Source organism: Elaeis guineensis, chromosome 6, assembly GCF_000442705.2.
Source record: "Elaeis guineensis isolate ETL-2024a chromosome 6, EG11, whole genome shotgun sequence".
NCBI lineage: Eukaryota > Viridiplantae > Streptophyta > Magnoliopsida > Arecales > Arecaceae > Elaeis > Elaeis guineensis.
The window spans coordinates 101,517,624-101,545,575 of NC_025998.2; the positions used below are offsets into that span (position 1 = coordinate 101,517,624).

General features: G+C 37.0%; 1 protein-coding gene, 1 long non-coding RNA gene and 4 other non-coding genes across 7 annotated transcripts; all 6 read left to right on the forward strand.

Annotated features, from left to right (window-relative positions):
• The first annotated feature begins 280 nt into the window (after nt 1-280).
• LOC105034514 (uncharacterized) lies at nt 281-24,877 on the forward strand. 2 transcript variants are annotated; one of them, XR_012142150.1, is made up of 7 exons: nt 281-650; nt 742-818; nt 1,080-1,214; nt 17,358-17,412; nt 17,643-17,730; nt 23,010-23,473; nt 24,145-24,243. XR_012142150.1 is itself a non-coding variant. In XM_010909706.3 (7 exons), exons 1-7 carry the CDS (start codon nt 340-342, stop codon nt 24,430-24,432), a joined length of 876 nt encoding a protein of 291 aa, XP_010908008.1. In that variant the 5' UTR covers nt 289-339; the 3' UTR covers nt 24,433-24,877. The 2 variants fall into 2 exon arrangements, 1 of the variants encoding a protein (XP_010908008.1); XM_010909706.3 differs by lacking the exon at nt 23,010-23,473 and adding an exon at nt 24,322-24,877 and having other exon boundaries at nt 289-650.
• Nucleotides 10,512-10,618, forward strand: LOC140859015 (small nucleolar RNA R71). The gene has a single exon (XR_012142415.1). It is a non-coding gene; the product is annotated as a small nucleolar RNA R71 (small nucleolar RNA).
• Nucleotides 24,878-25,888: 1,011 nt separating the features above from the next.
• On the forward strand, nt 25,889-27,618 carry LOC140858580 (uncharacterized). The gene is made up of 2 exons (XR_012142151.1): nt 25,889-26,751; nt 27,350-27,618. It is a non-coding gene; the product is annotated as an uncharacterized lncRNA (long non-coding RNA).
• On the forward strand, nt 26,417-26,496 carry LOC114913085 (small nucleolar RNA R12). The gene has a single exon (XR_003799125.1). It is a non-coding gene; the product is annotated as a small nucleolar RNA R12 (small nucleolar RNA).
• Nucleotides 26,644-26,728, forward strand: LOC114913084 (small nucleolar RNA SNORD24). The gene has a single exon (XR_003799124.1). It is a non-coding gene; the product is annotated as a small nucleolar RNA SNORD24 (small nucleolar RNA).
• On the forward strand, nt 26,884-26,964 carry LOC114913083 (small nucleolar RNA SNORD24). The gene has a single exon (XR_003799123.1). It is a non-coding gene; the product is annotated as a small nucleolar RNA SNORD24 (small nucleolar RNA).
• Nucleotides 27,619-27,952: the final 334 nt, after the last annotated feature.

Here is a 27,952-nt window from a genome sequence, read left to right on the forward strand (position 1 = left end):
TGGGTAAATAGCTAAATGTTATTCATAAAAAAATAATTTATTCATCTTAAAAAATATAAAAATATAAATAAATTGATTAATAAAAAATTAATTAATATTTATGTGATATTTATGTATAAAAGAACAACCGTTTGAGCAAAAAAAAAAAAAAAAAAAAAAGCAGCTTACCAAGGAAACAAAAAAATTAGGAGAGAATTAGCATGGATTGGCCGTTGCCAGATATTTACAAAATTATTCACCCTTCCTTGCCTGGTGTACCCTCAGAATCCTGGGAAGCTACAAATATCATGGTCCCTCCCCGGACGGGGCCTTATCTCTAGATACTGAGGAAAGCGAAGAATGGAGGCGAGCTCCACCCTTTTCTTCTCGCCTGTAAAACCCCTTCTCCCTTTCAACCTCTGCAGCTCTTCTTCTTCCTCCTCCTCCTCTTCTCCGAGACATCTCCTCGTCTTAAACTTCCAGCCAAGACCTCTAAAAACCCCGATGTTTCCTCCGTCTTCTCGAGGTGCTCTTTCCCTTTCGCCACCCTTTGCCGTTGCTGAAGCCTTGGAACAAGTAGCAGATACTTCGGATTCTCCGAGAGGGGCGTCGCACAAAATCGACAAGAGCGGGAGGTTTTGTAGCCCGAGAGCTGCGCGGGAGCTTGCTCTGTGAGTTGGTGCACTTGTTTCGGCTCAAAGTTAGAATTTTTGGGAGTTTTGTGGCTTGTTAGGTTTCTAATTGGAAGAATTTTGATGGCAGGTTGATTGCTTATGCCGCCTGCTTGGAAGGGACTGATCCGGTTCGGCTCCTAGACAAGAGAGTTAATGCAAAAAGAGGTAAGCTATTTCTTGCAATCCATTCCCAAATGTTATGGATTTATAATTCTTTTCAGGTGTTCTCCTTCTTGCTAAGCTGATAAAATAAACTGGCTAAGTATATATATGCCTGGAAAAATTTGGTTCCTTTTTTGCCCTTTTTCCTTCTTAATTGGGGGTGGGGGTGGGGGTTTGGGGTGGGGGGGGCGCGGTGTTGAATTGATAAATGATGCTCGTGCAAGGAATGTACTATTCAGATTGATTAATTAGCTAAACTTTCAGAGCCTGGCTATGTTTTCGACAAGGCTGCTCTATTGCAGTATGATCACATGAGCTTTGGTGGGGCACCGGTGGAGGCAGGGACAGAAGAAGAGGCAGAGGAGCTCATGGTCAAGAATGAAAGGGACTCAGCTATTGGTAATCAGCTAATTAAGATTTTGCAGTTCTTTTCATGATTTCAAGCTGCAAGGAAACCTGTTCTGACTAATTTAAAAAACATTTTTATCACTGTATCTTCCATTTAAGATATTTGCAGCTTCTAAAGCACTTCTTTTTCTCATTTTTTTTTCCCAAAAAATTCTCTTCTCCGTATCTTTAGAAATGACTTTTGTTGTTGTTTGTGGAATTCAAGTTTGTTGGCTCTGTGATATTAGGATTTTTAACGTTCAACAGTCTAGCTTTTCATATTTTTTTACTTCCCACCAAGAATCTTGATTGCTTGGCAAAATTTTGCACTTTAGCCTGCTATGTCTTGATTGCTTGGCCGCATGAGGCACTTCAACATACTATTGATCATGTTTTACTAGGATGGTGGATGAGGGAACATGCCTCATGTTAAGGATTCCCACATAGCATTGGCGATTCCTATGATACTAGTGCAAAACACTGAGGATGGACATTGCACTTACTGAATGAGATGTAAATTATTTGGAAAATATGCTTGTGGAGGAAGCAATTATGGAGATGCTCTAGCTTAGCAGTTCTTTCACGGTTGCTATGATAGGTCATCATCTACTACTCGCTGAATCTGTTCACACACTGGCTTGCTATCATTGGCTCCACCAGTTGATTCAAGAAATTCTTTTATATATTGTTGTAGAACTCTATAAATATGGGATATAGCAAATCAAAACGAATACTTGAGCTAGCGATTATTGATTATGTTAAACGTAATGACTATTTACCCATAATAACGAGCTTATGCTACAGAAAGATCAGGGGTTTCTCAACAAAAATGTTGCAATATTGGTGAAGACTCCATAGCTTTTTACCTCTAACATATAGCAATTTTAGTGCATTGGTTAAGGTTTTAACTTTGGTATCAGGGCCAACTCTAGTTTTGGAGTTCAAACTGCAAAAGAGGCACTATGTGGGTCAGCTAATTAGGGAAAAGCAAAACAAGGCTAGAGTGAAAGGTTCCTAGGGAAAGGGTTATGCAGGGAAAGGGATGCTTCATTTTCCCAATGTGAAAGTCGTCACATGAAAAAGGCAATGTAATTCTTCCGAGAAAAATGCTATCTTGACCAGAGCGAGAGTTGTCACACCAGTTGCGGAGAGTGGTGGGTTGTTGCAATACTGGTTAAGCAAAGCATTCTGCACTTCTAATGCTGATGCATTTTCACCCATATAGCTTAGCATCACAAAATTTCAAATGTCACAATACTCTAACTGATGCACTTGATTCTCAAACCAATACTGTAACAGGAAACATCCCAGAAACAAAGAAGCAGTGTTAGTAACTGACTGGTTTCTTAGTCTTCCAACTGAAGATTATGAGTGCAAAGGATCATGTCACTTCTCTACTTCATCATAGTACCAACCAGGGTTACATAATTCTCTGGTCATGCAGGTGACTTGCAAATCATTACAAAATGTAACAATTTGCAATATGATTTGTTAAAATTTGAAATTTAGAAACTAATATAATTCTTTAGGCATCATATATTAGAGGTTCCATGAGTACTGGATTGCTGAGAATTTAAATAGCATGGGATTTAAGAGGTCCATCTGAGTGGGATTCTATACCTATGTAGGATAAGATTTTTTGGGCTGGTGAATAAACAAGGTGAAAAAGAGTTGGTTAAAGAATGACAGAAGTGAAGAGAAAGTTTCTGAAATCTCTCAGGTCAAATTTATTTAGTTAAATTATATAAACACTATGAACTTTGATTCCAACCATACATGTTGTTTTCTTTTATTAATGATCAGAGGGTTCTAAACTTCTCTTATTGAATTGGGTTTGTTAGTAGGCAGCAAACATTGGATTAAGTACTTGTATTCGTTGTAAATGAATGAATGAATTAGGTAGCATTGGTACCAATGGTAATCCAAGTCACTATCATCATATGAATCCTTTTTGTCAACCTAGATTCAAGCATATATCTAGCTGTAAACTTCTTTCAGTTTCTTTATTTATGAATTCATATAAAATGCCAAAGAATAAAGTTTTCAAGTATTTCTACTAGAAAGTGTTATAGCTAACCCTTGTGTTATAAGCAATCTCAACAGGCCTCATTTAAACCATGAATGCTGAAATTTCATAGGCCACCATAAACATTGACTCTGTTTGAATGTTACAGACTTCCCTGAATTGACCCTCCCTGATGCGTAGTCGTTGATAGCACCAAAAATAACTCTACTCACTACGTAGGTAGGATGAGTCGAGATCGTATCCTCAGGGACCTTGGGCTAAGTTGAGATTGCAAGATAAAAGAAAGAAACGTTGTTTTTGATTTAGAAAATAAATTATCTTAAAATTGAGGTAATTAGAAAATAAAGAACTTGGGAGTTTTGAATTACTTTGCACTAGCAGAGTTGTATCTCTTTTTTTTTTAATTAAATGGATGCGATTAATCTTAGGAAAAATACCTGTCTTTCCTCGGCACGCTCCGTACCCGTAGATCACGGCGCGTCTCCGGAAAGTATTAGGTAAATAACTCTTCTTTCCTCGGCACGCCCCGTACCCGTAGATCACGGCGCGTCTCCGGAAAGTAAAAGTTATTCCTAATATTAATCTAACAATAAAGCATAAATAAAAGCATATAAAGGAGAGCAAATAAAGAACTCATGATGATTTAAATAAAAAGCATAATCTTTGTTGCATATAAAGAAATACAGAAAAGTTTAGAACAATAAACCATCTCTGTGTCGTTATAAAATTTCTTCTCCACTCCCGAGACTGCTAGCTTAGCTGCTCATGAAGTAGTCCCTTTCTATTCCTCTATGCAAGGCTCTAGAAGAATTTTTGGGCTCCCCTCTAATGGGAGTACAAAAGCCTTTTTATAGGTATTAGGAGGGAGGAGTTTTACATGGTTTTCCGATGTGGGACTAAAAAAAAATATAAATTTTTTCACTTGAGGTATTTCTAAATAAAAATTTTTTCCTTTAATTTGCTCGCCACTGTATCTGCGGTGCGCGCCTGCTTGCGTCCGTCCCGCCCGCATCCACGCTCACCCGCGCGCCCACGAGCTCACGCCGCGTCCATTCCTCACGCGTTCCGCGTCCTGCCCGCGTCTTGCCCGCGTCTGCGTCCCGCGTCACCTTTCTTTTGTTTTGAATTCACGTGAAACCGCCCAGAGCCTTTGAATTCACGTGAAACCGCCCAGAGCCTTTGAATTCACGTGAAACCTTTTTTTGTATATTCCAAAATGAAACAAAAGTTCCTTCATAATGACATCTATATCCTTTTTGGATTCCTTGCATAGTATCTTCATTTTCTATAATACCGGATGCGTCTTTCTTTTATTTTAATTTTATTTTAAATCTAAATTTCTTCAAACTTGAGTCTTTTTGATCTATGACTTGAACTCTTTGTATCGGCGATCATCTTTCCTGTAAAACACAAAAAGAAACATCAAATTCTTAATAAATAAAATAAATTAAATATAATTTTCTGCTTTAAATGACTTAAATTATGTGTTTATCACACCCCCCAACTTGAATTTTGCTCGTCCTCGAGTAAAATAGATATATCAGCATTGTGTACCGATTCGGTTTTGAATCAAAAATTAGTTTAGGCATCCCAAAAGGTAGATGATACTTGGTCAGACCATTAAAGAGATATTTCATTGGATTATCAATTTGACCCAATTAGTGGCTGAGTATTAACTAAAGAAATTTCAGAGCTTTTCTTTCACCAACTCCCCACTTTACTCTTTAAATCCTCTAATTTAATGGGAAAGAGGTTTATTATCTTCTTGCAATTTAGTTTCTTTTTATTTTTATTTTTATTTTTATATATAACATTGCCTACCTTTTTACGCGAACCACAACGCTTACTTAGGCAAAAGGGCCCGGTTACTCAGTAGGAGACCAATGTTGTTTTTCTCTCTCTCTTTTTTTTTTTTTTAAGGAGAATTTTTGCATACCTCGATCTTTCCACCCAATTTTTCATGAAGCAGATTCTTTATTGAGATCAGTAAGAAGAGGGTTGTAGAATCACTCCTAAAATTTGGTCTAGTTCAAACCCTACCATTCATTGGGTTTTCTTAATAATTTATTCCTCAGTATCTCTAAAATTATCTTGACCGTTAATCATTCATTTATTAGGATGCCTAATTGACTCTTAATCAAAATAAAATTTGAATACACAAAACTAATTATTTCTGACCATACTCGAGGATTTGATTAATTTTCCCCCCCCCAACTTAATCTACATTGTCCTCAATGGAGTAAGAAAGTAAAGAAAATAAAAAGAGAGAGTGCACCTGGGATAATTTTACTTCGGAAGTTGAAGATAGCTTCATTGATTAATAGGCTCTTGTTCTAAATTCCTGCAGCTGCGGTAAAGTAAAAAATATGAAATCGTTGGGTTGCCTCCCAACAAGCGCTAAGTTTTACGTCTTCAGCTAGACTGAATTGAGTATTATGGCAGTTTTGGATCCACTAAATCAATAGATTCAATTAATTCTCCATCACTAATTCCATCTATGTAAGGTTTCAATCGCTGACCGTTCACTTTAAAAGTGTTCCCCTGTTTAGGATTTTTGAGTTCTATAGCTCCATGAGGAAATACCTGAGTTACAATGAAAGGTCCGTCCCAACGTGAGCGAAGTTTTCCAGGAAACAGACGCAACCTAGAATTGAAGAGCCAAACTTTTTGATTGGGCTCGAACGTTTTTCGTGCAATAAATTTATCATGATATGCTTTAGTTCGAGCCTTATAAATTTTGACACTCTCATACGCTTCATTGTGTAGCTCTTCAAGTTCATTTAATTGGAGTCTCCTATTGGAACCTGCATTTTTCATATCAAAGTTAAATTGCCTTATGGCCCAAAATGCATGATGTTCCAATTCCATCGGCAAATGACAAGCTTTTCCGAATACAAGTCCATAGGGAGACATTCCTATGGGTGTTTTAAAAGCAGTACGGTAAGCCCATAATGCATCGTCTAAGCGAAGAGACCAATCCTTTCTATCGGGCCTAACCGTCTTTTCTAGGATATGTTTAATCTCCCTATTTGACACCTCTACCTGACCATTAGTTTGGGGGTGATATGGTGTGGCCACTTTGTGTGAAATATTATATTTTTTCATAAGTACTTCAAAATGTTTATTCGTAAAATGAGTCCCCCCATCACTAATGATCACCCTTGGGAAGCCAAATCGACTAATGATGTTTCGTTGGATAAAACTAATTACAATTTTATTATCATTAGTCCGTGTAGCTATTGCCTCCACCCATTTTGATACGTAATCAACTGCCACCAGAATATATTCAAATCCAAATGAGGCTGGAAAAGGTCCCATGAAATCAATCCCCAAACATCGAAGATTTCTACTACTAAAATGGGGGTCAGCGGCATCATATCCTTCTTGGATAAATTTCCTGTTTGCTGACATCGCAGACAACTTCGGCCAAATTCATGTGCATCCTTGAAAAGTGTTGGCCAATAGAACCCACTCTGCAGTACTTTTGCTGCAGTTTTTCTTCCACTAAAATGTCCCCCACATGCCGAAGAATGGCAAAAAGTGAGAATGCTTTGGAATTCACTCTCGGGGACACAACGGCGAATAACTTGGTCAGGACAGTATTTGAATAGTTCAGGTTCTTCCCAGAAATAATGTTTAATTTGCGAGAAAAATCGATCCTTTTCTTGTTTTGTCCAGTGAGAAGGTACTTATCCTGTTGACAAGTAATTGACAATATGGGCAAACCATGGAGGACGGCTAGAGGAGATTGCGAAAAGTTGTTCGTCAGGAAATTTTTTTTTGATCTCATCTATGCCTATCGTGTGTTCAACTAAGATCCTGGAGATGTGATCAGCTACCACATTCTCAGAACCCTTCTTATCTCGGATTTCCAGATCAAATTCTTGTAAAAGAAGGATCCATCTGATCAAACGCAGTTTAGTATCTTTCTTTGAGAGGAGATGTTTCAGAGCCGCATGATCAGAGTAAACTAGAACCTTAGACCCTAACAGATATGAGCGAAATTTTTCAAGGGCGAACACTAATGCTAGTAGCTCTTTTTCTGTTGTGGTGTAGTTTAATTGGGCATCGGAAAGAGTCTTGCTAGCATAATAGATCACATGTGGCTCCTTATTGATTTTTTGGCCTAAGACGGCACCTATTGCAAAGTCAGAGGCATCACACATAATCTCAAATGGAATGGACCAGTCAGGGGGTTTTATTATGGGTGCTGTTGTCAGGGCTGTTCGTAATGTGTTGAACGCTTTCAAACAGTCTTTATCAAAGACAAATGGTATATCCTTGGCCAACAGATTGCACAAGGGTCTTGAAATCTTGCTAAAGTCTTTGATGAAGCGTCTATAAAATCCGGCATGACCTAAGAAAGATCGTATTTGTCGGATCGAAGTAGGGGGTTGTAGTTTTGAAATAACCTCAACTTTGGCTTTATCTACCTCGATCCCTTTTTCAGAAATAATATGTCCTAATACAATTCCTTTCCGCACCATGAAATGGCTCTTTTTCCAATTTAGGACAAGATTTGTCTCCATACACCGTTTAAGAACTTTGGAAAGATTATGGAGACAATCCTCAAAGGTGGTTCCAAACACAGAAAAATCATCCATAAAAACTTCAAGACATTTGTCCACCATATCCGAAAAAATGGCTAGTATGCACCGTTGAAATGTAGCGGATGCATTGCAAAGCCCGAATGGCATACGCCGAAAAGCGAAGGTGCCATAGGGGCAGGTGAAGGTAGTCTTTTCTTGATCATCCGGAAATACAGGTACTTGATTGTACCCTGAATAACCATCAAGAAAACAGTAGAAACTTTGTCCTGCTAACCGTTCTAGGATTTGGTCGATGAAGGGCAATGGAAAATGATCCTTTCTAGTAACGGCATTCAGTTTTCTATAATCTATGCATACTCGCCATCCAGATGATATGCGAGTTGGAAGTAGTTCACCTTCTTCGTTCTCCACCACGGTAATACCAGATTTCTTAGGTACTACTTGAGTGGGACTGACCCATTTACTATCGGATATGGGGTAGACGATTCCAGCATCTAACCACTTTACCACCTCTTTCTTTACTACTTCACGCATGTTTGGGTTCAATCTCCTCTGCATATCTCGATGGGGTTTGGCATATTCCTCAAAATGAATATGGTGCATGCAAATAGAGGGGTCAATTCCTTTTAAATCGGCAATGGATCAACCGATAGCCTCTTTGTGTTCCTTCAGAATACCAACCAATTGTGCTTCCTGATTAGGGGTCAAGTCTGATGCAATGATTGCCGGGAGGGTGTCATTGAGTCCTAGAAATACATACTTAAGCGTAGCAGGAAGAGGTTTCAATTCTAACGTAGGTGGTGATTTTAAAGATGGGACTATTGGTGTACTGGCTAATGTGGGCAATGGCTCATACTTGATTGTCCATGGAGGAGTGTTTTTATCATGTGGTGTATCTAACAAGATGTTAACTTCTTTCATATATTCCTCAAAGTCACACACTCCAAAGTGAGCCAAGCAAGTATCTAAGGGGTCTGGTACTAGAATTATGGGTGTTGCATCTTCTATAATATCTTCTAGTGTATCTACTTCGAAGCAACTATCCATTGATGGTCTTTGGGAAGCACCAAACACATTCAGTCTTAGTTTCTTATTCCCAAACGATACGTCCATGACTCCTGTCCTACAATTAATGCATGCATTTGCCGTAGCTAGGAAGGGTCGTCCTAAGATAATAGGAATTTGTCTGGGGTTGCCACTTAATTCCATATCGAGAACCAGAAAATCAACTGGAAAGTAAAACTCATCTACCTTGACCAAGACATCCTCAAGCATTCCACGTGGTTCCTTAATTGATCTATCGGCTAACTGCAGTGTGACTGATGTGGGTTTCAGTTCTCCAAATCCAAAAAGTTCATACACCGAACTAGGTAAAAGATTCACACTTGCCCTTAAATCCAGAAGAGCTTTTTCAATGTGATAATCTCCTATAACACAGGAAATGATGGGGGCTCCTGGGTCCTTAAGCTTTGGAGGAGTGGCATGCTGGAAGACAGAACTAGCCTGTTCAGTGAGACGTACTTTCTTTGGGATTTGTGATCTAGATTTACGTTTTTGGATGCACAAATCCTTCAAAAATTTGGCATAAGCAGGGACCTGTTTGATTGCGTCTAGAAGGGGAAGATTAATTTGGACTTGCTTAAACAATTCCAACATCTCATCAAGTTTTCCTCCCTTCTTATCTGCAGGAATAGGGGCTTTCAGGGCATCCAGAAATGGGGCTTTAGGCAAGTAAGATGATTCCGGTGCAGTTGGTTCCTTCTCTATTTTCAGGTCCTCCTTGTTCTTGGGTGATTTGGATTCGGTTAGAGGTTTAGGGTCGGTCTCATTGGTTTTATTAGTGTGTTCAATGACCTTCCCACTTCTCAGAGTCATGATTGATTTGGCATGTTCAGAAAAAGCTTCTGGGGTATTAGAACTCTCAATCACAAATTGCCCTCTTGGGTTGCTCTCTGGTTGGCTAGGTAATTTTCCTCCTTCCCTCCTACTAAATGCAGTTGCTAGTTGACCTATTTGGGTCTCTAGCTTAGCAATGGATTGTGTGTGGGAGTTAAGGGTCTGAGTGTTGACTTCTAATCGTTCTAGTGCTTTCAGGACTTTTTCCTCAAAAGCTGAGCTGTGACCAGTAGTAGACGGTTGAGGAACATTTTGAAATTGATGGTATGGTCCATGCTTATATGTTGGGTCTTGATATTGAGGTCGAGGTGTGGCAGGACCAACCACTGGTTGTGGTCTCCAGGAAAAATTTGGATGGTTTCTCCAGCCGGGATTATAAGTGTTCGAATATGGATCGTTTCCTGATCTGCGAGCTTGTTGGACTTGCTGAACCTGTTCGTGCACAAACTCAGGAAATTGAGGTGCGGCTGGGCATTCACTAACAAAATAGTTCGGACTTGCACACAATGCACAAACTTCTTGGATTGAGTTAGGTGGAATCGGGGATTGTCCAGTATTTAGAAGACGATCTAATTTTTGAGACAGTTCATCTACTTTTTGATGGATATCTATGGCATTTCCTACTTCATATATTCCACCTCTTTTTTGGTTTAACATGGGCTTATCTCTAATAGAGGCAGACATATGATGTAATGAATTTTCACTTAAAATTTCAAGCAGTTGCCATGCCTCATCCTCACTTTTCAGCATGAATGTCCCACCGCATGATGCATCGACCATTTGTCGATGTCTTTCAGAGAGCCCATCATAAAAACATTGGATTAACTGCCACTTGGGTCAGCATGGTGGGGACATTTTCTAATAAGGTCCTTTAATCTTTCCCATGTTTCATGAAACATTTCTCCATCTAATTGGGAAAAACTAGTTATGGCTTTCCTTATTTGATTCGTTTTTCCTATGGAAAAATATTTCTTGAGAAACTCTCCTTGCAGCTGGTCCCAGATTGATATAGTCATGGAATCCAAAGTATGTAGCCAGTATTTGGCTTTGTCCTTAAGTGAAAAAGGGAATAATTTCAACCTAAGAGCATCATCGGAGAAGTTGTGAATTTTGACAGTTGAGCATATTTCAAGAAATTCTTCAAGATGTTTATAAGGGTCCTCATTACTAAGTCCATAAAATGAAGGTAACATTTGGATTATACTGGACTTAATTTCATATTGAGTGGCCTCCACAGGGGGCACTTGAATACAAGGAGAGTAGGTATATGTGGAAGGAGTAAAGTACTCCTTCAATTGCTTGGGTGGATCATTCTCCTGATTTCGGTCCATGTTTTTACGTCTGTTGGCTCTAAAGGTTCTTTCTATTTCTGGATCAAAAGGTTGGATTTCTGGTCGTAACGATCTACGGCCAAGCATACACCTTACAATTATACTGTAGAGCACACACAATTTTTTTTTTTTTTTTTAATATATATTTTTATAATAAAGTGAGAAAAGAATGAAGAAAATCTAAAGAGAAGAACCTAAGAATCTTAAATCTATGAAAAGGGAGAAATTAATTAATGTTTAGATGTTAATTGCAATCAACTTAAACAATCATAGACTCTCTATCCTAAGGTTAACTTAGATCTAGACAGCTCCTAACTTTCAAGACCGCTTTTGAGTACTCCAAGCTCAAGACTGACTAACTGACTTGGCCAGGTAAGCGTAAGATGTGGGAGGTTCCCTGCTCGTTGCTTTCCTTAGACACCAACTAAGTTGGCCAGGTCAGTCAACGGAACCAATTGAAAACCACTTTCTTTAACCACTTGCCTTAGACACCGAACAATTAACCAATCCGCACTCGGTTCAACTCTAGAGCTTTCTTTATCCTATTGAGCTCGAAATTCCTAAGGCTGACGTCTAGTTGATTTTAAATTAAGGTCTAGGTTATGCAAATGCAAGGGGGTGATTTGTGGGCCAAGGAAGGGTGATCAAATCCCCACTTTATCTGGTTAATGGGTTATTGCCCTTAAGATTGATTATGGAGATGCAATGCAAATAAACAAAGTGTCCAATCAAGTTAGAAATTTTTATATTTGAGGTTACGCTATTTTAGTTAAGTGTTATGAAATGTCAGTGGCTTCTTTTTTTTTTTAGTTTTGCAAGAAAATAAATTTAAGTGATTAAGTCTAAAAAGCAATAAATCACTAGGCTATAAAAAGTAGCAAATTATTCTAAGCAGAAAAATTTCTAAATAGTAAATTAGTTATGTAAGGTAATTATGTAATTATGCAAATAAGATTATCTAGCTAGAAAGCATTGAAAAAAAAATTTTAAAACGAGAAATAAAAACTGAAAAGTATTTTTTAAATTTTTTTTTTTTTTTTCAATTTTTTAATTCAACCGTACCAAGATTCCCGGCAACGGCGCCAAAATTTGATGCGTAGTCGTTGATAGCACCAAAAATAACTCTACTCACTACGTAGGTAGGATGAGTCGAGATCGTATCCTCAGGGGCCTTGGGCTAAGTTGAGATTGCAAGATAAAAGAAAGAAACATTGTTTTTGATTTAGAAAATAAATTATCTTAAAATTGAGGTAATTAGAAAATAAAGAACTTGGGAGTTTTGAATTACTTTGCACTAGCAGAGTTGTATCTTTTTTTTTTAATTAAATGGATGCGATTAATCTTAGAAAAAATACCTGTCTTTCCTCGGCACGCTCCGTACCCGTAGATCACGGTGCGTCTCCGGAAAGTATTAGGTAAATAACTCTTCTTTCCTCGGCACGCCCCGTACCCGTAGATCACGGCGCGTCTCCGGAAAGTAAAAGTTATTCCTAATATTAATCTAACAATAAAGCATAAATAAAAGCATATAAAGGAGAGCAAATAAAGAACTCATGATGATTTAAATAAAAAGTATAATCTTTGTTGCATATAAAGAAATACAGAAAAGTTTAGAACAATAAACCATCTCTGTGTCGTTACAAAATTTCTTCTCCACTCCCGAGACTGCTAGCCTAGCTGCTCATGAAGTAGTCCCTTTCTATTCCTCTATGCAAGGCTCTAGAAGAATTTCTGGGCTCCCCTCTAATGGGAGTACAAAAGTCTTTTTATAGGTATTAGGAGGGAGGAGTTTTACATGGTTTTCCGATGTGGGACTAAAAAAAAATATAAATTTTTTCACTTGAGGTATTTCCAAATAAAAATTTTTTCCTTTAATTTGCTCGCCACTGTATCTGCGGTGCGCGCCTGCTTGCGTCCGTCCCGCCCGCATCCACGCTCACTCGCGCGCCCACGAGCTCACGCCGCGTCCATTCCTCACGCATTCCGCGTCCTGCCCGCGTCTGCGTCCCGCGTCACCTTTCTTTTGTTTTGAATTCACGTGAAACCGCCCAGAGCCTTTGAATTCACGTGAAACCGCCCAGAGCCTTTGAATTCACGTGAAACCTTTTTTTGTATATTCCAAAAAGAAATAAAAGTTCTTTCATAATGACATCTATATCCTTTTTGGATTCCTTGCATAGTATCTTCATTTTCTATAATACCGGATGCGTCTTTCTTTTATTTTAATTTTATTTTAAATCTAAATTTCTTCAAACTTGAGTCTTTTTGATCTATGACTTGAACTCTTTGTATCGGCGATCATCTTTCCTGTAAAACACAAAAAAAAACATCAAATTCTTAATAAATAAAATAAATTAAATATAATTTTCTGCTTTAAATGACTTAAATTATGTGTTTATCACTCCCCAAGTTTACATATGCTTCCTTTTTTTATGTAGATGCATATGCTTCTTTCTGGTTGAGGTAGTGCTTTCTGTGGAACTTTCTTGTCCTTGAGATAGTTGATTTCGTATGGCTTCAAACACTTTGTCTCTCCCCACCCACCCTCTCTCTCTCCCCCACCCCATCTTCACCCCATGTTTTCAGATTTTGGTGACCACCAGAAGGATCACAATGAATGTTTGTTAGACAGTATAACATATCTATCAATCTGCCAACGGAGATCTCAGGATCTAGAGAGGTGTTGAATATTAAAACATATTTGCTACCAATTTATTCTATTATAAACGTCATAACTACCGTCACATCCTTCTTGGGACATCTGTAACGTACTTTTATATGCTCTATGGTTGCTGGTGGCTTGTTTGCAGTCAAGGGGTTTCCCTTAGAAGAGATTTACTTATCTAGTAATCCTTTCGCAAGACCATCTACTATCAGTTGGCAAATATTTACTTTTCTTGATTTATCTTGCACAATTTCCAAGTGTTCCCTGAATTGCTAAATATTCACCTGGATTCCGCCAATCCAAAGAATCCATTATGATCCATGCAGTTGCTTTGAAGGATTCAGAAATCTGAACCACAATACCAAATGCAGCTTCTCCAGAATCTCCATTATAGAATAAGCAGGGCTAGCCAAAAAATGAAGACTTAAAGCTGGATTTTTCTTTAATATTAGAACTCACCTACCTGGATGAACATAGGAAAAACTTCATGAAAAGTACCACCATAGAGTACTGAAGACTATGCAGCTGGGATTTTTTTTTTAGAGAATACCAGCCACTCCATAGGTCAATTAACTGTTCACACGTTGGGTTGGAATTTAATTATAATTTATCCAAATACTCTGACATGAGGATTCATCTTAAGATTACAACTAGTTTCTAGTGATATCTTTCAGGCCATTTTGGTCACTTATTCTTGGTTTTCCTTTATGTTTTAGTTATCTTCTTTAATTGTTGTCCATCTTTTTATAGGTTAACAAATATTTGTAATTAAATGAATAAACTGTTCATTGATTTATAAATATCTTGGGACCTAGTCAGTAACTTGAAAAGATTTTGGATATAATTGTTTTACAAATTATTATAATTAGTAATTAATTATTTAAAAATACATTTCATGAACTATTATTGTAAAAGATGTTTGAGATGAACTAAGGTTCTAATGGGCCATGAAATTGTATTACTAAGGGTCTGATAATGCTATACTCCATAATGCGATATATGGGAATATTGGAGTGATACAGGATTGAATCATAGGACATTGCTTGTGCAGAAATGGGGAAACCAACTAGTTTTATTGTACTCACCAAGAGATTCAATGATATAATATACTCCATATCCCATGTTGGACCATGTAGCTAATGTGTGACGAAGGGACTTGAAGGACAGATCTTTGGTGAGCAAGAATTTGAGTTGATCTATCTTAGCAATGCATCTTGATATATGGGGATATTGAAGTGGTAGGGGATTGAATTGTAGGATAGATTATGTAAAAATAAGGAGATCAACTAGTTTTATTGTACTCACCAAGAGATTCAATAATGCGATGTACTCCATAGTCCATATGGACCATGTAGCTAATGTGTGACTAAGGGACTTGAAGGGCAAATAGTTGGTGAGCGAGAACTTGAGTTGATCTATCTTTGCAACGCATCTAGCATGTGCTAGATTGCTGTCTATCTTCAATTCAATTGAAATTGGATTTGTTCTCTCACTAATTGGATCGAGAAAGATCTGGATTCAATTGGAGAAAAGATTGGGCTAGGGAATTAGCCTTGGATACTTGGATTGAGCTAGGTTAGGTTAAGAAAGGCCTAATTTGGACCAACTAGCCATTTGAGTGGGACCTAAGTGGGAGCTAGCCCCTAGATTAGCACCTTTTTCCTCTAGGGCACCCATCGACAATGCCAACCTAGATCCCTCTAGAAGAAGTGGGCCACCTCCCTAATGGGATTGGCGCCCCTCTTCTTTCCTATGATGGACTCAAAGTCCATATTGGACTCTAGCAAGAGGGCAGAAAAGAAGAGACGCTGCCGCCACCTCTCTGTTATCCTTTTGTTTCTCAGAGTCTATGAAGGACTCAGCTAAAGGGCACCTCCCACCTCTAAATGAGGAGGGGGCATCCCCTAGGGTGGCAACCGACCCAATCCATGGTTTTACATGACATATATAGAGAGAGGCATAGAGAAGGAAGGGTTCTTCCTTCTCCATCAAGAAGAGAAAGAGAAAGAAAGCTTGTGAGGCAAATCTTTCCAACAATACATCCCCTTGATCTACGGTTCTGGAGACTCAAGAGTCTAATAAAGCTCTAAAAGATAGATATGTGGACTAAAGCTATTGCAGATAGTAATTCTCAAAGCATTGTATGCTTTCGTAGCCTCACTGTCTCCTAGGAAATATGAAGATCAGCTCTAGAATCGCTACCATGGATAGGTATCAAGGATTCAAGTCCCAACAGGATGTTCTGCGGGACACTGGGATGGGATACCATCCCATGTATCGGGACAGGGCCTCATGCTAACGTCTCAGCATCTCAATCGGGATATCTTGGGATATCTCTTGTCCCAAGTATCGAGATGGGGTAGGACAGCGGTATGTCCCGTTCCATGCACAAACTGGGACAGCCTCGTTTCACGAGATTCAAAACCTTGGTAGGTATAATGTTGTAGTCCTTGTGTATGCTTTTGTATATGGTAATATCATGAACAAGGGTCCTAATATTCTTATACTACTACTCTGATGATCCTCAGGATTCCATCACATAGATCAGTCAAGCAACAAATGTGTCTTCCATGATTCAGAGTCAAGCATTGAATTGTGAGATACTTGTCCTTTTTAGTGTTGACACTGTTGTATATTTTCTCTATAGCTTGAGGTGCTGGCATAATTGATGCCATAGAGCTAGTCTAGTAACATTATCTTCCTGCTGGTGGTCAAATTTTCTTAAAATGGCATTGATCCACATTAGAACATTGAGATTAGCTGCTGGATGTGTGCTAAACTCAAGTAACAAAGGGATTAGCCAAGACTTCATCTGGTATTCCCATCTTCAAAATTCTTAGTGAACTTCTCAAAGCTAATAGAATCATCGATATGTTGATGCTATGTGCAATAGTTATGCACAAAGGCAAAGTATGCTATGCAGTGACCAATTTAGCAGATAACAAATGAGTCTAATGGACAATTTCTTTTAAAACAGTATTCACATGGGAAGCAAATGGTAGAAGTAAACATAAAGATATGATAACACTTGTCATCCAAAGTTGCCAAGTACAAGGTTCCGTTCTGCAAGATGAAAAGCTAATAATTATGACATTGTGAACACCTTAAAAATAATTTAGGAAATCTGAGAGAAAAGTAAATTTTCCTATGGGTTGTCTACAAACACCTACTTAATATTAATAATTATGTTGTCTAAAAATACCCACTGAAAATGTGCTCACTGCTCAGGTTTTTTTATCTTCTCTGACAAACAAATACAGCAACTGAAGCAACTAGTAGATGTTTTACATCGTCTGTCACATTATCGAAAGCTATCACTGAAATATGTTTCTGAAAGAACCTAGTTTCACAAACTCTTTGTTAAGCTTCAGTCGGAGGAATATACTCAATACCTTTTCCAACAATGTGTCAAATATGGAAGATGTCTTGTATTTTTTTCATCACAAGACAAATTTGTTATTACAATTCATCTTATGCTTTTGATGATGGCCAATACAAGTTCACAACTACAAACACCATCTGATAAGCATACAAGTGCCACTGTCATTTGCAATGATCCATGTATATACATTTTAACATCTCCATGGCACAACAAACAGTTGAATTTATGCTCATTTGTATGATAGTGCTCTCTTTTCTTATGTAGTTGCTAATTACATATCCTTCTTGGGGTCTTGTGCTTTTCAGAAGCAGAAGTTCTTTCAGCTCCTCCAAAACTGGTGTACAACAGATTTGTTCTACGGTATTTGATTATTTCCCTTTAGATTTCATTCCTATTATGTTTTCTTTGTAAGATAGGAATCTCCTGCCAAAGGCCCAAGACCATGAGCAACCCTTTTGTCTTCGAGAAATATGTATTTGTTATCATTTTCATGTTGCTTAGTACAAACTCTAGATTTATTTGGCCTATGTTAATTTTGAGTTGCACATAAGACTTTTTAAAAGGTTGGATATCTTGCCTGCCATTTACAGTTTGACCAGGGAAATCTTGGGAGCTGTTGTTGATCAGTGGAACCAGCATGTTCTTGTCATTGACAAGATAATTCCTCAAAATTGGAAGGTTGGATTCACTTGCTTTATTATTTATATCAATCGATTTCCACTATTCTACTTAACTGTACCAGCAAGTTAAGGAACACCGAATGACAAAATAATTGTAATATTGTATTATTTTATATCTGTAGTTATAAATCCATTCACACTTTTATTTGATGCTTTCCTAGTTATATGTTATGTTAAACCATGATACTCATCTATAGGGCACAAATATGAAAAGGTACTAGATGTGGATATGATTCAACAATTTTTTCAGTTTGAGAGATTGAATCTTAGTTTTTATTGTATCACAACAATTATACATGAGAATATGGGCTTTTTATCTGACATAATGTAACCATTACAAAAATGGGTACTAAAAGTATGTTACTGAAGAACATTAATGATGCGGATTAAGAAATACAAATATCATAATAACCATTCATGTACACTGATGTGAGACTATATAGTCATGAGAAAGTCTAATGTAAAATCCAATGAGACCATATACAGCAAACAGTTATGGTTTTGATATCTATGTATATCCTGATATAATATTCGTAAAATTACGAAGTGCTTGATAAATGGTACTCTTTTGTGTGAAACCGCATCCAAAAATCACAGGATAAGACTGGTTGGTGCCTTCCTTTGTGCCTGTTATTGATGTTCTGTCGCATTAACAGTCACGTAAGGCCAACGGAATTAGTTGTGATTCCTAGATGTTGTTAAAATTTTTGAGGGCACTCAGGGCAGCTCTAAGTCAGATGTCAATTTTCAAGGTGTTACCATCTCTTGCTTGATAAATATTTACTCTATTCTCCATGTTTAAATTTCACATTGCACTCTTATAAGTCATAACCATGTTGATAGATAACACCCAAGCTGGATTTGTAGGTTGATGTGTTCAGTAGACAGTATATATAGCTCTATGATTTGTTAAAAGTGAATATTAATTTAATGCTATTAAATTCTTATGTGGTAGATTCAGCTTTCAGAAATTTATCCATTATCCTGTCTTAGGTGCCAGCAGTCATAGGTTCATATGATTAGGGGAAATGAAAAAATTGAAAAAAAATCTACTACAGCATTTGTCGTCTTGCTTTGATTGGTATAATTCCTCAAATGGACTAGCTAATTGTAATCCACCTTATGTAAAACATGGGAAAATTTGTTGCTTCATGTCTTAATGATAAAATCTCTCACCATAGATCAATTTACTACTAAATTAGATATTTTTCTTTATTTTGTTTACCAATCCAATAAATAAAAAGATTTTAAAAGTTTTGGATGCTTTTACATATTTTTCCTGATCTTTTATAAAAATTCGGTTGTTTAGGTGTAGTCAATTTATAACTATCGACTAATACTTTTCTAGTATTCTTTAACTTATTTCTCACTTGTAAATTTTAGAAATCATAAAGTTTTGCTTGACAAAGCAATCACAAATCATAATTTTTTTAAGTTTCAGCAGAGCGAATTGGTTTTGGATGGGAATGATGCATATTTGGTCCCCTGATCGGCAGATTCTTTACTTTAGTGATTTCTATCCTTTCCTCCTCCATCCTTTTAATTCTTCAACTCTGATTGTTTTGAGTATGTCAATTCCTAGATGCATTATATTTCAGATTTTTTTAGTCCATTTTTCAATTATTGTTATTTGAGCCTTCTTTCCATACCTTGTGTTATTTTGTATCTTAAATCCTAAGCCCATCATTTAGATCCCTTTTCCCCTGTTATTTGGTGCTGCCTTGTCGTTTATATTTTTGAATGGTGTGGAAGTTTATCAACTTATTATTTACTGAAATTTCTGTTATGATGTTTAATTTAGTGATGTTTAATTAGTTACTGAATCTAATTATCAACTTGTTGGTTTGCATGTTGGTTTAGTCTTAACATCATTCTGAATGTGATACTTTGCTGAAAGATTTTCTACACAATAAATTTTGTCCAAAATCAATGATAGGAGGTGTGAAAGCCCTAGGATGTATTCTGGGGACCTATACTTGATTCCTATTCACTGTTTATTTCAAATTTTGCACACAAGCTCTCTGCAAAAACTTCATGAATTGCTTTTTCACCATCAGCCCTAACTTTTTTAATCCTCTATATTTGAGTGGTTTTCACATTTTAAGTGTGTTTGCTATCTTTATGAGGCCATAATCTTTTTGATGATTTATATCCATTGTGTCAGCTTGTGGGGCTACATTTTTTCTGTTGTATCAAGCTACATGTTGACGCTTGTCTGGCAAAGTATGTGCTTAAGAAAAAGGAAAACAATAGAACGTCAAAGTAGTGATCATGATTTGGAAGCTCTGTGATGAATTTTCACAAAAAGAGTAAGGATCTCTTGTGAACTTGAATTTGGAAGGAATAAATTTGGCTCAAAAGTGCCATAAGCAAGGTAGAGAAGATCTGGTGACAGTTGTAAATATATAATGGATTAGATCCAGGTTTTATACATCAGTACCAAGCTCTGTACTTTTTTTCTATTGGAACTGTATGGTATCGGTATGTTACTGGTACCAACAGTATGTATTAAAATCGAAAACATCAAAATAAATGAAAAACTGTCAATATAATCCAGGATGGTTAGTATGTACGCATCTTTATGCACTAGTATGGACCAGTACAGCTGGTACATACTGATATGGGTGGTTTCAGTGTCCTGGCACCTGTGTAGGTGCTGATTTTGCATTGAACCGGACGATACTGACAGTACTGTTCTTTCCAGTGGTTTTTTGAATCCATGGATCAGATGTTGATGCCTCGGTTCCGGTGTTGTTATGAAAGATGGGAGTCATACTACCTAGCAGCATTTCAGAATTATATAAGTATGAGAAACATCAAAAATGTTAGCATGGATGTTAACAATATTACAAAAGCCTCCCTTTCAAATATGTTGTGAAGAACTTTGTTCACAACAGTCTCTCAAGAATGTCTTCTTCAGTTTCACCACTACGTGAACAATCTCATTACCCATGAAGCTGTCAAGGACAAGTTCAGAAAGATCACTTTCATATTCAACAGGATCCTGAACTCATTATTAATGACTTCTTCGCTCTTGATTGATCTGTAAGAGTTCAACATGGAATTAGCATGAGAAACAACAGATAGATGCTAGAGGAAGTGTATGTTGAAATTCTCTAAACCACTTTAGGATCCATGCGCATTTTCTGTGGTGGGACATAGAGAAGAGAATCAAACTTCTTGATGTCAGCTCTGTTGTACTAGTTCAAAAAATTAGTTAAGTGCACAAGTACATGAGTATTGCTAATGATGTGAAGTTGAGAAGTCATTCTATACAAGTGATGTTGATGGTATGATGTGGAATATGACAATTAAATATATTATGTAAGTAATTTTGTGAAAGTTGGAATCATGGGAAGGATATATAAGGATGGACAAGGGTGTGTGCAAGTCGTAAGTCAAGAAAGAAAGTTGAGTTGGAAAGGAAATTGGGCATGTGTATAAGATTAGTCCTGGGGTGTTTGAGGCCCTATGGCCACACATATCCCAGTCATCGAGGTATATATTACAGTACTTTTTTTTAAAAAAAAAAATTTATGAGCCTTTGTTTTGCTTCCCTTCATAACATGTGTTTGTTTTCATTTTCTGCATGAGTAATTTTTGAATATCCTTAAGAGCATGATTTCTATCAACTTGACTTGTAACAGTGGTTCCAGAGCTTTAGGTTAGGATCTTGGGCATGACAAAATTCTTTATGGTGTTTGGTAATAAGAGTTTGAATGTTGAAGCCAAAGTCCAAGTAGTAGATCTTTGAGATACATAGGTGACAAGAAAAAAGAGAGCTACAGGAAAAAGATAAAAACTGAGAAAGAAAGTTGAAGTGAGATGGATCTTTAGAGTATGGCTTGCCAAATGTGCTCAGACAAGATGAATGTCAAAAGGTGACAATTCAATGAGTTGTGATCCAAGAAGTGTTGTGGTCAGGGTATTGACCAAAGAATGGTGATGAAAACCGGAAGGTTGGAAACATCTTTTTAAAGAAATCATTGCTGATGTGACTCGGATGGCATGTCTTTTACTACAAGAACTTTGTTAGATACAGTGTCTCTACTCTGCCCTAATATAAAATATTCAAGGCAGGACCAGATCGTCAAAAAACGTTCTATGCACATGTACAGTGAATGATGCCATATGCATCAGAAAGAGAGCCCACAAACAGAGCTGTAGATTAGGATGCAACTGAAATTGCCATCAAAAGCTTTGAAGGACCTACATGTTAGGGAAGGAGATGAAAGTATTGGGGGAAGAGGTTGGTCATAGATCTACAAGTGAAGAATGCAGCCCTAGTATATCCTACGAAAACACATTGAAAAATATTCAAATGTTATACAAGGATAAAGAACAATAATTGCATGAAGAACTAAAATTGGAATTGATTGATTGCCATGAGATGTACACTGAAGATGTTGGATCAAATCAAGACAGTCAAAGTAATAGGGGCGTCACTCACTATATTAAATCAAGGGAGAGAGGGAGGTGAGCCCCCTACGTGCCTTGGGGGAGGTGGGGAGGGCACACGTGGTGGACATTCAGAATATTAGTTGTTTGTAGAAGAAGTCCATGAGTCTCATCAGTCTTGAAAATTGAAATATTAAGTGTATTATAATCATTAACAGTTTGAAAGTCAAAGGATCATCAGAAGCCTATCATACAGATAGATGTGGGTGTGGGCAAGTTGTACATCAAGAAACATCAACAGAAAATTTTGCATTGGAAATCAAGAAGAGTGATATGATGTATGAGGTGTATAGGCATGGTCCAGAGGCTTCGGCCCCATGGCCACATATACCTGCGTGTTGATGTAATTTGCAGCTGAATAAAATATATTACTGTGCTTGTGTTTTTTTTGAGTCTCTGTTTCTTCCTTGGTATAGTAATCTTAGAATATACAAGGAAATGGTTTCTATCAGTGCTTGATTTGTGACAAACCCTTAGATACATATTGATTCCATTACATTCATGTCAGTTCAACAAGCAATAATTTTCTTGAGATTGCACATGAAAAATCTTCAGGGTCATGAACATTTCATTCAGCAGCAATTTTGACACTGTCATGATGCATTGACTATAGAAGTTTGGCTCGCTTGTATCAATACCTAATCTGCTTGGCAACCTTGAGAACCTCTCTGTTGATTATCAAATCACAATCTTGAAATCATTATCAAATTTCCAATAATATTCTGAAGAGGGCCATTAATTTCACAATTAAATTGATCTTTTGGTAGGTACAGATAGCAATAAGTTGAACATAACAGTTCAATGAAAATTCATATGCAGAGTCTCATCAGACACTTGGTGCAAATTCAATGGCATCTCACCAACAAGGATTTTGCACTGCCGAGCCAAGTGTCCAACCACATAAATTGGAATGTCTTCTCAAAGAGAAAGTAACTTTGTTTATATCTTCAGTCATCGATTTATGGTAAGTCCAACTTTGGCTCTCTATATAGAGGGCTTCCAGGAAAGAAGACTAAAAGCCCTTGATTCTAAACAAAGCCAAACTCTTTGGTCATTCATCGATTCTCTCAAAGCTAAGTGAAATCTTTGACCTGATCTCCAAGTTTCACATAATAGTATAGTATCTTCTCATTTGTATGATCAAAGGACCATAGATTTATTACCTTGAAACTTTCAGATCTTTACAGATGTTAGATGCTATCAAAGTGAATATAGAGGAGCAAATGAGTTGGTGAACTAATCTTCTTGTCAATGACTGGGTAAACTTGGGATTCTGTAGACAGGTTACTACCCAATGCTTCCTTTTGCAGATGTTAGCCATTTTTCTCTGGTTCTATTTTTTTCATTTCTTTTTCGAAAAAGCTTTGTTAGAGGCATATCAGATGTCAGCACACTGTGATTCTGTTTGTACCAAGAGTCGCTCATTAGTTGTTTATTCAATCTAGGATACACTGGATAGCTAACTCTACAATCTGTTTGATAGAGTAGGTCCAAGGTGCAGTCTTTTTATTGATCTAAATCCATCTTGTTTTTCTACTTTTTTAAGGACTCCTTTTATCAGTGTCAGATCATTCCTTCCTGATTGAATTGGATCAAAACTCACTTCATGACATAATTGGGTACAAGTCATGCTTATTGCTGATACAAACATATTTTGCCACTCTAGTTCTGATTCCATGGGATATTCAAATTTTCTTCTTTTTAGGAGCTAAACATTCTTATATTGCTATCGGTGAACCTAATGTATACCTTGATAACTTGTCAGCCCAATGTGCTCTACTTATGCCTTGTTTTACTTCTAGCTTATGGATCATGCCTGCTTTTTCTGTGGTATAGTTTCTCCTCTGCATATATATGCACACCCATCTGATTCTCTGGAAATTGGATGGAGAGAAACTTTTAACTGTTTCATTAGAGAAGTAGAACCTTACATCTCATAACATTCCTAATGCAGGATCAGCCTGCGGCAAGAATTTTGGAGCTCTGCATTCTTCACCTTGCAATGGCAGAAATAACGGCGATAGGAACAAGGCATCAAATTGTCATAAATGAGGTCGGTCATCCTCCCTCTTTCAGCCTACCTGGTGGGTTTTTATCTTATCTTACTCGTTATTTGATTTCTTTCATGAAGGCGGTTGATCTTGCAAAACGGTTCTGTGATGGCTGTGCCCCTAGGATTATCAATGGATGCCTCCGGACTTTTGTCAAAGATTTCAGTGCAATGGATGCTGTTCAGTCTTAGGAATCATCTAAAACCTGAAATTTAAGGGCGTCTTTATAGCATAACAGAGAGGAAGCAGCGGCAAAGGAAAGTTAAAGAAATCCATATTTCCTTTGTCAAAGCCTAACAGTCAGGTAATTGGGAGGAGGGAAACTGCTGGATTAGTTGTGGTGGTCGAAAGGACTGGACAAATTTCCATTGGTTACTGGGAGAACCAAGAAGGGGAGGAGAAAACAAAATGTACTTAGCCCTAGAATTGAATTGCTATATATGGATTTTTTAAGCATGATTAGAATATTTAGTTTTATTTTGATGAGCATTGTGCCCTCTTATTTACAGGATAATTCATGCTAATGCACTGTAGATTGCAAGCTTTTGTACTGGTGATATGAAAATCATGTAATTGCATTTTGTCGTACAAATTATATTGTAAGATGTGTTAGAAGTTACAAGGAGAACTTCCCAACCGAATGACTTACGTAGTTTTTTAGTAAAAGGGATGCATTTTTTTTATTTTCGCTGTAGATTTTGAATATTCTTGGCTTTTGTTCTTCTCTCTTGCCAAAGATTAAGAAATGCAGTAGCTTTGTGATGGAAAAAGATGTTTTATCATTTTGAGGGCATAACATGTCCTATGTTTAACGTACACAAGGAGTGATTTAAGATGAAGATCCATACGATACCTTATATCGAACATATTATGGAACCAAAAGGGGTGATTCGTATATATTCTATGTTTTGACCCAAAAAAAACATGAATTCTATTATTCAAGGAACCCTTCATTTTGTGATTTCTTGGTACTTGGTTAGGAAGTCTCCAAGTCATTTAAAAATATCATTTTTAAGTATTGTGGATGATAGAGATCAATATGCGTCGCTGTCGCCTCAGTCCTCATCTCGTCAAAAATTTAGAACCAAGCATTTCATTAACAATCAGGATCTTTTGTGACGTGGTTCATGCATTGCGGAGTGTGCATCCTTAAGTGAGTGCTATTTAGAGATGAATGACCATCAAATGGTGCGTGTCATATAGAATATTACATGCACTTATGAATCATCTTATTTGTGATTGCAAAGCATTTTATGGTGCATCACGCACACTGTAGAGAATTCGTGCCCTGACATTAATCCATCACTTTTTTTTTTTTTTGAATTGAATCAGGCTAAAAAAATAATTTGGATGTCAACCGTGGGAGACATTAGTTTTCAAAAGAGTCATATTTTCAAGATACAAAAAAGAATAACAACCGGGTAAATATGGATAAATGGGGATACTATTGTAACCCAATTTGTGAACATTTGTAGGTTTGGGATTGCCGACCCGTTTTACCTTCGTGTCGGCTCTAAATCTGATGCTTCGCATATTTGGTTTGGTGACGCTTAGTATACTTAAAGCCCACTGCGGGACACCAGAAACAGGCCCTACTGCCTATATAATGGACCAAGAGCCCCACCCAAACCAAATCGCAGCGCCACCGCTTGTTAGGGTTTTGTCTGCCGCCGCTGCGCCTCGTCCTCTAGCTTCTCTGGGTGACAAGCCCTAGCCCCCCCGGTTCCCCAATTATAATTCTTTTGTTTGTGGATTTTTTTGATTCTATCTCTATCCACTCCTTTACCTGTTGGAAAATCTTATGCTAGTTTCCTAGATTACAGGGTCCTGTAGTGCTTCTCTTAGATTTTCTTATGATCTGGTGTTCATCTATTGTTGTCTGATGTTTTCTTCTTAAAAGTATTTTAGATTTATGTAAGGATGGCCTAATATTGCAATTGTTTGCTGCTGGATTTTGGGTGCAGCAAGGAATCTATCGTTAGGCCAAATGTTTCTCCTTCCTTTAGCTCCGAATTATCCTTTTCTAGGGTTTTTTGGTGACAAGGTAGGTACATCTCATCAATTTTTCTCAACTTATATCGATGTATTTCAGGAATTTGGTCGATTACATTTGCATTCTTTTTTCTTTTCCTTTTTGTTTTGTTGTGATTTGGTTTATGCATTCTATAGGCATGATGTTGGATGATGAAGCGAATCATTCGGATTCCCATTGATTTCCGTAAGATGATATTGTTAACCAGCTACTTCTGACAACATTATGCCATCTCCCTTGTTTCGTCAAAGTAAAGATTGGGTTTTTGATTCGTTTTAGTTACTTGGTTTTAAATTTCTCTGTGGTTACCTTCTGTTCTTCAATTTTGTTAACATATGGTTCTTATTTCACAATATTGGAAATTTTGATGGGCCTGTGATGTGAGAAAAATATATTTGCTACTCTTGATGGGGGAACCCATCTGATGACAATCAACCACCAAGATCTCTGAGGCTCTGCCTTCCACTACCCTATTCAGGTCTTCATTTTACTGTTTAAACATCTTACTTTTCTATTTAAATGTTGTATGTTTTAAAAATTTAAACTATGGTCACATAGTATAAATGTCATCAGGTATCCTAAATATTCACATAGTTTAATTATTTTCATGAGCCTCTGATGTCAGAAAATATTTGCTACTCTTGATGGGGAACCCATCTGATGATCATCGACCACCAAGATCTCTGAGGCTGTGTTTTTTTTTTCCTTCAAAAAATCATTTCTATTTAAGTATTGCTTGTTTAAAAATTGGTTCAATTAAGAACTAGATAGATGGTTTTTTTCTTTTTTTTTTTTTTTTTTAATATGATGTAGAGAAGAGGCCACTTACAGGGCCAAGACATGGAAGAAAGAGACAATTGAGAGGAAAAATTGCCACATTAGTCGATTATTGGGGAAAATTTCTATCAAAATAAGATAATAAATCAAATTGATTTAAAAAATGATAAAATTCAAAAATTTTAAAAATTCCTTTTGTTCTCATTGCTTTAAGAACTTTCATAGTATATTTAGCTACATCCTTTGCTACTATCCTTGTTGAAGCAATCTTAATATATCATGCTATTCGTTGGTCGCAGGGGAAGTCATGCAATAAACTCATGTGGGTTTGATGTTGGAAATAGAAGAGATGATGAATAAAAGAGACCATTGGACTTGTCTTACAATTTCAGTAACATATTTGTTACTCATCTCACTAATAGATGCATATATCTTCTTCCCTTTTTGAGAAGATGGATTTATAAAATCCAAAGAAAAATAAAGAAAACAATTAGAACGAATTGTTATTAGAGCAGAAGTTCCATATGACGATATTTTGCTATTGAAATATTAGAACCATCTTTTGACTCTTGTTTTATTTGCTTAAAAGATTCTTCGCACTTTGTTTTAGCTTAGAAAATTCTAGATGTATAGTTATCCAAAATTGGTTTGCTATTCCGATCAGCATTTTCTAATTCGAGTTTCACATCCCAGAACCAAAAAACTAAAATAAGATGATAAAACATTAGAACACACTAGCTTTTTTTGTCCAGGACACTAAATTGGTAGTATCCACTAAAAGTTTCTCTTCTTCAATCTAGATTATTCCTATTTATCAAGCCAGATGTGCAGTATTGGATTATAAAATGTACTTGCCCTTCACCTTATGTATCAAAACTAAGTCATTTTGAATTTTTTTTTTA